Below are 13738 nucleotides of genomic sequence, written 5' to 3'. Positions count from 1 at the left end.
CATTTACTATAGATGGCTGTGCCCAGGGTCACCACTGAACTAAATAATAACATCAATAATGAGAACAGTAATTGATCTCAATTAGACAATAGTCAGTGCTCCATTACAGCAGCTGTTACAACCTGCATGATCTCCTGGTACACAGGATCACAGAAGAAATAAGAAACAAAGAAGGACTTTCTTTGTGACAGGATGTAATACCACATCGGTTCATAGTCATTTTTCAATCAGATGTTTCATCTGCTTTTACTACATTATTAATTCTTTAACTACATTGATTACTTGCCCAGATTCAGGATTGTGGAAGAAAATTGATCTGATGATGCTTTTGACATTAAATTGTTGAGGAAGTCATGATATTTGAATTGTTATCTAACAATAACAATAGAATTGTATCGTTACTGCGATTACTGTACTGCAAATAAACATTTTTTCCAGTAAGAAATCTCTGTCCATTCGCATGAGAGTTTTAGCTTATAGAAACACATCCTTTCAGCATTGACCTTTCCGTATGTTGACTTAGCACAGTCTCTCAATTGATAAAGGTCGGGGGATTCACAATGAAATATTCCAACAGCGTTCGTGTTCCAGTCATCTTCTTCCCATATTTCTTCGTTTCCCATTCTTTATCTTTGTCCCTTGTGTGCCGTCAAGCGCCAAACTGTTCACTCATCTTCTGTATCCTCATCGATCCGATAAAAAGCTCTCTTCCTATTACCACTCTTTTTTTCAAGGTATTTTTTCTATTTCGGGTCCATCTACTTGGGCTTCTTCTTCCAATGTCCTATTACTTTCTCCTTTTATTGCATACTTGATGATTGATTTTGTGGATTGATACCATCTTAATTTATGAATTACGCATTCAGTCAAACCCTAGTAATCTCAGTAAACATGGACTAGTGTCGCTTGGAATATCACTTATATTATAGAATGCCTCTTGTCATGTCATCAAAAACCCCATGATAATAATTGTTCAAACTTTTGCCGGGTTCTCCTCTCCCAATCAAATAAATGATGAATATACTTACTGTACAAATTAATGAATGAATGTAGCCCATTTACAAGTTCAATCGTATCGGTAATACATTTAATGTTCAAAATTATAAGTGGATCTATCATCTAGTGTGTAGTAAGCAATCTTCAATATCAAACTCATATTTTGGTGTTGAGGCTTCTCGTTAAGTGTCCAATTCAAATCATGTAAATTCAAATGAACGCTCTACTCTTAACGTTTATTGAGTGTAAGCTGAGTTTGATTGAATGCTCTTATTAGTTTTTGCATCAGCTCCTGCCAGTTGAACACACGTATTGAAGTTGACACACTTATGGATTGATATTTTCCTGTTTATTCATGAAACAATGTTACAATATTATTTCAATTAGGATAACAAATTATTTATCTAATTCATAATTAGAAAAATGTGACATATTCTTGATGAGATTGTGTTTTTCTCAATAAAATTGGAAAAGCTTTCCTATGTTTATTGACTTTCATGCAGAAGCTGAGAAGTTGAATTCGCAATTCTTCAAAATTGTGAATTCTTACTTTGAGCCTATTAACCTCGTCATCCTAGTTTCAAGCTTGAGTATGTTTCTCAACGTTTTACGACGTTTCTCAGTGAAATGATTTCATCTTGAGCACATAAAGAAGAAATATTTCTTATTCAACTTACTTTTTGTCATCTTATAAACAAACCTATTTCTATGATATGCAGTTGCAATGTAAAAACTTTTTATTAAATTGTGCTTGAAGGTCTCTCATCTCACTTTTGTCGTCTTTTCCATTATGCATATTCATTCATATGAAAATATATAAGTAAATGTTGATAAAAACTTACAATTTTCACATGAAATTAGATCTCCTTCATTGAAATAGAAAAATCTTGATGAATATAGACATTATTGTTCCCCAAAAATAATCTATAAAGTCATTGTCTTTAGATATGTCCATTATCTCCAGCAAACTAATAACTTCATTTTGTATAACACCTAATATTGTTAAAAAAATTCTTATAGTTAGTTGCATCAACGTTCAGCAATTCGAAAATAGGTGACGACAAATAATATTGTTTCAGTATCATCTCTGTATAGTCTTATCACGACAGAGAACTTTATTTTATCGGAGCATTTTTTCATTACTTAATCTTTCTGTCGGATTCCATTTTTGCCGAGAAGTGATTGAAACTTTCCCAATTGTGTATAGCTTACACTTATATTCTTAATCTTACACTTACACTTATATTCTTGATTTTTTACACTTTCTACTTTTTCTAATTTTCCCCCCTTATTCTGCAAGTGACCAATTTACCACCCAATTTACAATCTCTTCGTTGAAAGTGATGTCAATTCACAATCGCTTTCACCATTATCATCCCTAATCGAATCAAAACATGTTCCATTATTCAAGGGTGCATAGTCGATGTTCCTTGTAGACTTCTCAGAAAAACAGACCAACCCGTTTTGCATTTTGGAAAATTAAGAATTTTATCCCTATCGCAATTTGAGTATAGTTCAATTCGAGCTGTTCCAATTTCCAGTGCTCTTCCAATGTGACCTCGGGACATTTTTTCAGCAGATCATTGGATTGAAAATACTGTAAAACTGTAGACTGAATGGTAGTATATGTAGGAGATGAACGTTTTACGAGCAGCGAGAGGGTGGACTAGGTGCTTGGAATTTATTGCATCAGGTCGGATAGGTGGTCTGATAACGACACAAGCAGAGCGTGAGGGCGCCCGCTTCCCTTTGAAGCCTATTGGCAGCTTGGCAACCGTTTACGACATTTTCCGCACCAGGGTGGGTGGGGGTGGGGTGCGACTTTCGGCAACCAGCAACCTACTTCATCGATATTCTACTTTATGGGTCGACCAAAGTGCGCCATATAAAGCAAAGTTGGGTTCACACGTTGTCTCCACGTATATTAACACACCATCGTCTGCATATCATTTTTTGTTGTTTTTGTTGCTTGATAAGGCACTCAGACTAGGCCTATCTCTTGAGGCTTTGATGACTTTTTGAACGACTGCGAGGTAGACTGTCATTTAATATTTTATCCAACTTGGTTTGGATATTGGAATAGATTTAGACATTTAGATGTTGAGCTGCGATTAAACAAATATGGTTTGTTTAATTTCTCTGAAAGTTATTAGATATATAGACAAAATAATTTGATATTCAGTTTGTATTTATTTTCACCCAAACTGAAATAAGTACGTATTTCTAAATGTATTTTTTTATACAGATTTCGAATGCTTTGTAATCAATTCCTGGTAGAAAGATGAATTATCAACATGTAAAAAAAATATATATAGTATCACTTCAACTCATTCATGACGAGATTGATGGGTCACCTGAAAGAATTATAGATCATACAAATCATAGGTCACTAGAAATGCCAACAATGCAAAAAGTAAGTGGCTATTTCATTGTACTAAACAGCCCATTATACGATTAGATATTTTTGAAATGATGCTGACTGAATCCTGTGCAGCTTGCAGCTGGTGGCGGCGAGGCATTATTCTGTCATTTCAATTTCGAGTCAGAGTGTTCATTGAAAACGCTTCTGGAACTCTTTACGGTACTGTAATATCGATATTGTTAATTTCATATTCTGGAGAAGATTGTGCCGATTGGAACGTTGAAATGACTGGCGATGAAAATAGCAATTGCACACAGGGTCAAGTGGAAGGTGGTGACGACGCCTTGACCCAGTTATGCCGATAATATCAGAAGCTCCGCTCGGAATACGATGGCTCTGAAATTGAGGTGCCTCCGACTAACAATCGGAAATTAAATGCGGCAGCATTGGTACAATATTGTATTATTCATCATCAATACATACAGAATTTGAAATAGACACTACGTCTTCAGCAACTGTTCCGATGATTTGAAGCCCTCCACGTCGAAAACAAATACTTGGAACTGTACAAACAACGTTTCTTCCACATCTATGAATCTTCAAAATTATGTAGGCCTATATAACGATTGTCAGAACACAGAATTTGTAGTAGATTATTGCACTGTTTATTTTCGTTAATGATCAAATGTCTCATTAGATTCTTGTGGTTGAGAGACTACATTTGAGTTTTTTTATACATGTAGTTTGTTGCATACAAGTCACGAAATACTCAGGTATTTGTTAATTGTTGTAAAATTTTTGTAATGGACTTGAGATGTGTTAGCGAGCATTGGTAAATTCTCAGGAACATATCAATTCTTGTCATTGCCGCTTGTTAATGAAACCTATTATGCTAAATTCACTTGAGTACCCACTCTTGAATTTAATTTCTGAATATCTGCTTTAATTTGACGTACTTATCCTTTTTTAAATGTGTTCTATTCAAGTTTGAAATCAAATGATATAATCTGATCAATACAAAAAGGACTGGACTTATTGAATTTGGAATTGATAAACTAGAAGTTGACAGGCGTTCATGCATATTAATCTCGGCTTGACTTGATTTATCAAGGCTATCATAGGTTAATAAAAAATTGACCAGCCTTGTCCATTTTCCATTTGTCGCTGATGTATCGTAATATCGAAAACTGACCCAAATGAATGGTAATATCAATTTATCATGCTTATCGAATAGTTTTCGCAAACCGTGAATCTGATTCAATTGGCTGGACTCGTGGGGTGTATGGCTTGAGGACACATATTCGTGTGTGACCTATTATTAACGTAGCAGCTGACGTCATGCTGTGCTGGCAAGTGGTATGGGGGTGAGATTGGTGTCCTCCCTCGAGGAATCCGCTCCAATTAGATTGCTTTCCTACTATTGTTGTAGTTGGATTATTTAGTGTCTGGCTCTAACTGTCTGAGGCTCAGATTGTTAGACAAATTCATATTATATTGATGAAAAACTATTATTGAAACCTCAACGATTCTTTTAGAAATTGATTTTTATGTGCTATTACTGTTCATATTTAAGAAGGTACGTTTGACGCTTTTAGAGTTGGCTTCCATGTAAAGAAGATTAACACCTCAAATTGATACAAAATCATAATCTGTCTGTATTTTTCCGTAACACGTATGGAAGATAATTTTAATGAAGTGAAGTTTGATTTGAATAGAAAATCACTCTTGTGGTCTCTTTGAAAGAACGGTTTATATTACAGGAAATTGGTACTCTGAGAGGAACTTTCCTAAAAATTGTGTCATAATAGCTAATAATGTATAATTTCTCCTCTTCCTTTCAGACTTGATGAATTTTCAGAATTTTCTTCCAAATTCTAGCAACTCTGGTTATCATTTCAACTAAAAAATAGCGTCCTTCTGATTCTGTCTTCAACACTCCTTTACTTCTGCAACACAGTATTGAGCTGTGAAAAATACACGTAACGTTGTATTTATGAACTATTGCTAGGAAACCATAGTAAACTTGGTTCGTTCTTGAAAATATCAAGCTACCGATTTCTGCTTGCAAAATTCTCCCTTTATTATATAAATCTCTAATGACTTTTATTGTAGCATGGATAGATCGATCATAATCATATTATCTATCGTAAAAAATGTCCAAAGTAACAGTTTTCCAATTGTAGACTTTGAATGCATCTTGCACTTGAAATAGAATCATTCATATTCAGTATTGTTTTCTTTCCGTTCTAAATTTCAACCACAGATCAAATTCCACGAAAATTTGTTTTTTTTTCTGAAACGTGAGAAAAAGGAGAATATTTGATCTACAATGCAGTAGAAACTAATAGAATTTTAAGTTGATGCTCAGCATAAGATGAAGATCAGCTGTCAGCCAAACTGAAAATAAAAATGCGAGATACAAACGTCTGAGGGACAGAAATGGAGAGAGTGAATACGGGATGAGGGCGAAGAGTGTAGTATTTTCCTTTTTCAACCAGCTTTTTCGTCGTCCAATGGAAGAGAATACAGTGGCAGCAGAAGCAGTTTTGCCTGAATCATGAAGCAGATGATGGGGTGCACAGCTGAGACTGGCCTATAATGTCATGCGGCGCCCCCTCCCCTTACCACTGCCAACCATTGTTCTCCTTTTATTCAGAAACGTTGCTGCTAACTAAATGATAAATGTATACATCTCCCACTTGCTTCCTATCTTTCCGCAAACACGAAACCATCTTTCCGTTTGCTCTAGTATAGTTTGCTGCAGATGAAAATTCAGCCTCCAGAAACGTGACAGAAACAATTCAACAGAAGATTACTTTCAACTGGTGCATTCAACCGCTGTTGTTCTTCTCTATGTGCTTTGTACCTGTGGCCCTTATATGCTTCATTTTGAATCTTCATTTGGTGAATGTTTCATAAAGAAAGGTTTGAACAATGAAGCTTTTCAAAATATCATGAGAAGTTGTACTGGGAAATCTATTATCAAGCTTCTATATTACTCTGACTATTCCCTTGATGATGACAGATGCTCTCAAGTGAAGGAACTTGTATGGATTTGTTCAAAATCTTCAAGTTTTATTTAATGAAACTTTTTACTGTTTTTTCCCTTTCATCAATGTTTTATTTACCTAAGTACTCGATGAATAGGGTCCGTTGCTTATTAATTCACCGATTGAGAGTTTTTCAAAATCTTTAGAGTCTATTGATTAATTTCACTAATTACTTGTAAATTCAACAAACCCATCTCATTGAAAAGAGCGGAAGACGGATTTTTGAAACTTTGAAAGATTCAAAGATTCTGTAAGCCTTCACAATCCAATAACTCAATCCCTTCGTCAATCAATCGCTCTTCTAATTATTAATTGGAGTAGTTCTAATGAATTCCACAATGAACAGATTATCAGTTTCCCGATTAGATTATTCTATATCAAGTTGAAAATGACAAACGGAAACCCCGTATTTTTCTTTAGGACAGCTCAACTCGTTCTTTGAAAAGAAACTAGAAAGAATGTTAGATATTAGGCTCATTTGTCTGTTAAGCTTCATCTTTTAGATGTTCTAGATATACGAGCTTAAATGAAAAAAAAACTCTTTCGCAATGTTGTCATTGCAGCTTTAAACGAAGTTACTTGTCTGCTGGCATAGACTTTTACGACCCCAATCTTCTGCCAGCCTTGTTCATGGCTGGAAAACAACTATTCAAAGTGTTGTTTGGCTCACGATGCAGCGTAGGCTACATGATCTCACTTTACATTCCATCGGCTATATTGCAACCAACTCTTATCTTCGATTTTGAATTGCAGTTTTATCTGCCTTGGTATTGTTCGTCTTCACAATATTGGCATCTTTCTATCATGATCATTGTTTTTATCTCATTTGATTTTCTGAATTTCAATTTTTTTCTTTAATCAAGCGGTCTTTTTCCATTATGTGCAACCTTCTGGTTGCAACAATATTCTGTGATTTTGCATAAAACTGTTATTTCTTAAGGTGCGTACAAGGTGCATACGCAACGCGAACATGAGCAATTCTCTTTTAATCAGCTATATCTGTATTTTTACAGAAACGGTAAGATACAGATATAAAAATCTTGGCATCAGCTGATTAAAAGTGAATTGCTCATGTTCGCGGCGCGTAAATCTGTACGCACCTTTAGAACCGTTTCAGTCCTGTCCTTGAGGTGCGTACACACTTATGCTCCATGAGCACGCGCATTTCGCTTTCTATCAGCTGATTATATTTATAAAGGAACAGGAGGATACAGATATAATTAGCATAGCATCAGCTGATGAGAAGTGAAATGCGCATGTTCGTGGGGCGTAAGTCTGTTCGCACCTCTAAAAGTGATAGTTGCTGTTCTAGAATCACTTGAGTAAAATCTACGATTTTATTGAAAATCCGAAAACAAGTTGATTAAATCCTAACGTTCATTCTTCCTATAATTATTCAATTATACACTGTCGGTATTCCTTTCAATAACATTAAATTAAACTCTTTTGTAGTGTGTTGGCTATCCATTTTTGTCTATTACAATGATACACATTGGATAAAAAATCAGACTATTGAAATGTAAAAAATTTAAGCCAATTTTGAAAATTAATCTTGAAAAATGAGATAGTTTATTTGATTCAAATATTGGCCATGGAGTGAAACAAAAAAAGCCGCTTCTTGTATTTAATTTAACAATGATTTATTGATGATAGAAGTAGGCTACAATTAGGTCATCTAAAAGTGAGATATGGTGACTACTCAACAACTCGTCTCTTGATCCTTCTCCAATACTCTACCATTAAATTTGCGCAGTGGCATCTAAAGATTTGCGCATATAATTTGCATTTAAACTATGCGCCCCTTGTTCGTAAGGTAAAAAACATTTTTAAACGAGTAAACGTGAAAATGCAGCGTCGTTTTTGCCCAGTCAGCTCCTGATTTGCGAGATCTTTCATAACCGGCAATGAAAAAAGCCCTTTGCGGAATCCCCGAACGCTTTATAGCGGCTCAGTCGTAAACTTGCAGCTTTTCTCAGCAACCTGCATCCCAGCCAACCCCCAATCCCCCCTCACCCTCTCACCCTCACATCCTGCATCAATAAAACTCGAGTTGGTTGCTTTCCGCCGCTATTCCTCAACTGTTCGCATCTCTTTGCAAAAGTTTTCCGTTATATTTCGGAATTTGCTGCAAGTTTCTCAAGTACTTTGAATCGATAATTTCCTCCCTTTTCTACCTAAAAATCTTATTTTCTGTACAAGAGAAACTTTTAAGAAATTCTACTTTCACTGAATCTTTTTCCTTAGCAATTGCGACTATATTGTTGGTTGATTTCTTACTTTCTCGTTGTCTCCTTTATTATTTATCAAGGTTTCTCCATCTATTTTTCAATACTTTTCTCAGCTCCTGTGTTCCTTGGAATATATTTGGTGTTGCTAACTTTCCTACCCAACTGATTCCATTGATTTCAATCTGAAGACAACTGGACATTGGTATTAAGCATAATAATCCTTGAACGAAATCATGGATAAAACTGTTTTAATTCAATGTATTATTACTTACTCATATTCACATTCTTTCGAGCAACGAATACGGTTTGGTCTTGAATAATATTATGTGGTCATCAGCTCGTATTCAAAATCTTCAAGGAGCGTAATTGGAGAGATGCGTTTGAATATAATTTTGACAGTACAACTATATTTTTAATATTCAATTATATTTTACGAAGCTCTAAATCACTTTGTACTGTTATGTTCGTGTGAACTAGCAGATGGAGTATGGAGGTATTAGTGTTGAGTGTGGGTGGGGGTGAGCGATCAGAGGCTATAACGGAACAGTAGTTGCGATTTGGGCACTAGAATGGTTGGGTCCCTCTCACATAAGGGTGCCTCAATCTTCTTCATGTTGCCTCCTCTCCATCTCCACCGAATGGCTTGGAATGAGCTCGTTACTGCTGGCACTGAGCGAGGGATGTTTACTGGTCCCTTGGGATGCGATAACATCCTCTTCCCACCAGGCCAGGGCCTGGGTGCTTCCCACCCTCTCCTCCCCCCCAACATTTCCCAGGCCATTCCATCTCCTTGGTATCGCCGCTGTAATCATTATCGCTCCCCACGACTGGCATCTCCAATCATTTATGCAAATGCGAATTTTCAACTTTCCCATTAAATGATTTTCTGTAACCATGATAGGAGTTCATTTCACTGACTACAAAATTCAGTTTCCCATAAAATCACCAGCATCGGAGTATCGTTATCATAACGTTCATATCAGTATCAATTCGCTCTCTCTAAATTACCTAATAAGCAAGTAAGATTATCGTAATATCATTTCAAAATTAGCACTAATGTAATCAACTTCGCTCCTTCCAATACCCATAGTACTATAAGCGCATATTAACCAACACTTCTCTCACATTCCTACTAGTAATCGCAACATTGTTTGATACAATTCCGTTATTATATTGGAAGTAGCGTTATCATAATTTTCTTGCCTCATTTAGAGTTTTCACTGCTACTCATGCTAAGGAACTGAATGCTTGGAGATTCACTCACCGAACAATGACGAAGTAACTTAATGAAACTCACAAGTTTAGTATCTTAACTATTTTCAACGTTTATTGTTATCGCATCATCAATATTAATATTGTTAATGGCACTTCAACTCAAAGAGTGTAAAATTGTTCTCAAACCCTAGCAGATTACAATCATTCTTTAGATTATTCAAATATAAAGTTGATTTTTATGTTTTTATACCGATGTGTTGTATTCAAAGAAATACCATTATGTCACTCTTTGACTTGGAAATTAAATGAAATGGTTCTCCTCAATGTGTTCATGCGAGATGGTCTAGAGTTCTCTCAATCAATGAAAGTCAAACTATATTAATATTTCTACTGTAATAGGATAACAATTACTGAGAGTTACTTTCAGTTTTCAATATGACTTCCTACATACGAGTATACAGTGGAATAACTTATTATTAAAAAAATAGAATAAATTCATTATATCACTGAAATATCAAGTGAACCCTGAACAAATCTTATCTAATCCCTAAGATAGACGAAATAACTGACTTTGAAATTACTGTACTTGGAATAATAATCTAATTTGAAACACTGTCAAACTGAAAAAGAAAACAATTTTGATCTTTCAGTATCATTGATACTCATTTGGAAATAATGGTCTCTAGTCAATTATATTTGAAGAAGAAACTTTTTGTCCCTAAGGCTCATGCCGTGGTTTGTTCGTCCCCTAGAAAGTACTCAGATACGACCAACTCGTCTCAACTAAGTTCTGTAAACTTCAGATAAGTTCAGATGCTCCATTAAAAAAATTTGAAAAGCTTTTTCCTCATTCTTCGATCTCTGTGGTAAATGAGTTTCAAAACTTTTTACTTTCCCTCCTACTTTTATCTAGTAGCTTCATATTTGAATAAATTATTGAAAATGTTTCTTTGCCAACTTGATTTTGTTAACCATAAAATCCATTTTCTCTAGTTCTCACTCACTCATGAGCTTAGCCTACATTAAAACGTTATTAATATACTATTGGATCCTCGTATTGATTGAGATGAATTGTTAGTATTGTTGTTGTTGTTGTTGTTGTTGTGGAAATTGGACGGTGTATTGTTGAATAGGTATTGTAAATATTGTAGTAATGCAATGCATCTTCTTGAAATTGTCCATTGCATTGGCATCAGGCTAAAGCCAGTGCATCAGACTTTTGAAAACGGTCTACTGATTCTATCAACCTACAAAAATTGAAAATATTTCTAAGGAAAACCTTTTTCTTATCAACTTTATGTGGTATGAACGTGGAAAGGATATCCACTACCTGGTACTGCAGCTGTTAATCAAATTAAATGAAGTTAATTTCTTTTAAAATTAAATTTTTAAAATTCTGGTTGAAGAATTTTCATGGTAATATGCGAAAATGCAAATTACACCAGTCTGCTCCATTTGATAACCCCCATTTTCCCATATTCGAGTTAGTATGGATTCCAGCTACGTTGGAACTTTGAATTTTGCAAATTTTGAAATACAATAGGCCTTTGTTATTGTGAGACTTGGCCGCTTCATGAAGCTAGAGGGAGAGTTTGCTGCTGTTGACTTTATCCTGCGTTTGGTTCTGCATCAGCATCGTCATCATCGATAACGAAGTGAGACTGTGTTGGTGAGCCGCATTTTTCCCCCTTTCTTCTATGAATTGAAATTTCCCCTCTCAATTTTGCGTTGCTGCGAATATATTGCTAGGTACAATAGCTTTTCAACAATGCTATTATCGGAACAATATGAGCCCAGTCTATTAAAAGAATTGAATTAGCTTATTCCACTGACCCAATTTTTGCGCAGAAGAGCCGATTCAACACTGATCGTATTACATGTTTGAAATTTCGGGTTTGAGTTTTTTTTAAATACTTGGTTTCCAATTCAGTGTTTCATGTTGACTTATTTCAAAAACAACATTTGTTCTAAAGATAATTTTTTTTGTTTGCAGGAAACAGCCGAAAACGTTCGCGTTCGACCACTGCTTCAATTCAGTGGACGCGAAGAATCCGAGATTCGCCAGCCAAGATGTGGTCTTCGACTGCCTCGGTCGTGACATACTCGATAACGCCTTCGAAGGCTACAACGCCTGCATTTTCGCATATGGACAAACAGGTAAATACATTAGTTGCTTTGTGGCACATCATATTAATCAATAGAAATTAATGTACATTATTTGGAATCCCACTAAAATGCTTCCATTTCAAATATTTCCACTACGTCTCGAACTCGTTTTTAATTAACTATAAACTACGATGTTGGGTTTTTTCAAATATGAAGAACTATTGGAATTTTTATTAAAATCTGATATCTAGCCTAATAGTTTGATTATTTCCTCTCTATGTACAAATTTGTTTTCAATGATTGATAGTTTTCCCAACAATTACATAAATAAATCAAAACCAGATAGAATAATAATTAAATCAGGCCATTCAATTTATAGACGAATTCCCTACATTCCTACACCTCATTCACCACTCAGGATGATGAAAAGCATTAGCATTTTTCTAGCTTCATCATTAATTATTAATGTTGATTAATCATAAACGGTTTTTTTTCGTTTTAGCTACGTATTTGAAGCAAAAAATCAAGTATTCATCTGGAATAAATCCAGACTGTAATAATTAACATTTTATAGGCACTTTATTCAAACTATGAGAAAAGAGGCAAGTAGATCAGCATTAGGACAAAATCATCAACTGCAAACCATTTAATACAACTGTAGGCAGAGAAAACTTCTATAATGTGTATTCTGTATCATGTGTTCTGTATTCTGTGCTGTAGGCTATAGCGAAATACATCACTATTCATAATCTCAATATGCAATATAATTATTATATTGATAGCATTGGATTTTGTCCTAATTCTGATCTACTTGCCTCTTTTCTCATAGTTTGAATAAAGTGCCTAAAAAATTTTAATTATTACAGTCTGGATTTATTCCAGATGAATACTTGATTTTGTGCTTCCAATACCTAGCTAAAACGAAAAAAAATCGTTAATGATTGATTAACATCAATTAATGATGAAGCTAGAAAAATGCTAATGCATTCCATCATCCTGAGTGGTGAATGAGGTGTAGGAATGTATGTGAATGTAGGGAATTCGTCCATAATTTGAATGGAACTAGTGCTATCTCCTGGTTTGATCAGAACATGATTCTAATGGACGAATTTTGTAGATTGAATAAACTAATGTGACAAAGCTAATCAAATTAGTCGGAAATGTGACGTCAACGCTATCTACTTAATGCCCGTTCATGTCTGTAATAATTCAATAGTCGTGTCAACAAATAATGTCCTCATGAATTTTAACCAAAATTTTATCTTGAATGACTTCGTTTTAGACTTTAAATTTTATCAAATTATCTCCAAAACTGGATTTTTTTGTTTCAAACAGTTTTTTAATCCATATGAAATGAAAATTCCATAAATATTCGAGTTGTGATTGATTTTATATTGATATGGAATAGAAATGATGTAGTTTATCATGATTACACTATCTTGACATCGACTCTTATACAATATTTTATGTAATGAATATATATGATGTTGCATCAGTGATTTAATGAATGTCAGGGAGACAAATCTAGAGAGCTACTACGATCTTAATTTTTTCTCAAATATACGTGGAAATTATATGTCATCAGTTTTGACGTATAAGAGATTGCCTCTATGCATCACCATGAAAGGCTCCAGCATGTAGGATTACAGAGATTGACAAATAATGTGAGTGTTGATTTGATGAAAGGAGAGCCAAGCAAGAGACGATAGATCACAGAGCAATTTGCAAACTTCCAAGATTATAACAAGAAAGAAAGCTGAAAGCGAATGATCCCCTATTAT

General features: G+C 34.8%; 1 protein-coding gene across 4 annotated transcripts in view; it reads left to right on the top strand.

Moving 5' to 3' along the window:
* The window catches only part of LOC111043298 (kinesin-like protein KIF13B), a 95015-nt gene that overhangs the window by 27713 nt on the left and 53564 nt on the right, over positions 1–13738 (top strand). For all 4 annotated transcript variants that reach the window (XM_039443420.1, XM_039443417.1, XM_039443409.1 and 1 more), the window contains exon 3: positions 11845–12008. In XM_039443420.1, coding sequence (XP_039299354.1) covers positions 11845–12008 — 164 coding nt within the window. The remainder of the gene's footprint in view (positions 1–11844; positions 12009–13738) is intronic.

This window comes from Nilaparvata lugens, chromosome 1 (genome assembly GCF_014356525.2).
Source record: "Nilaparvata lugens isolate BPH chromosome 1, ASM1435652v1, whole genome shotgun sequence".
NCBI classification, from domain to species: domain Eukaryota; kingdom Metazoa; phylum Arthropoda; class Insecta; order Hemiptera; family Delphacidae; genus Nilaparvata; species Nilaparvata lugens.
This window is presented reverse-complemented; position numbering and strand designations above follow the sequence as displayed.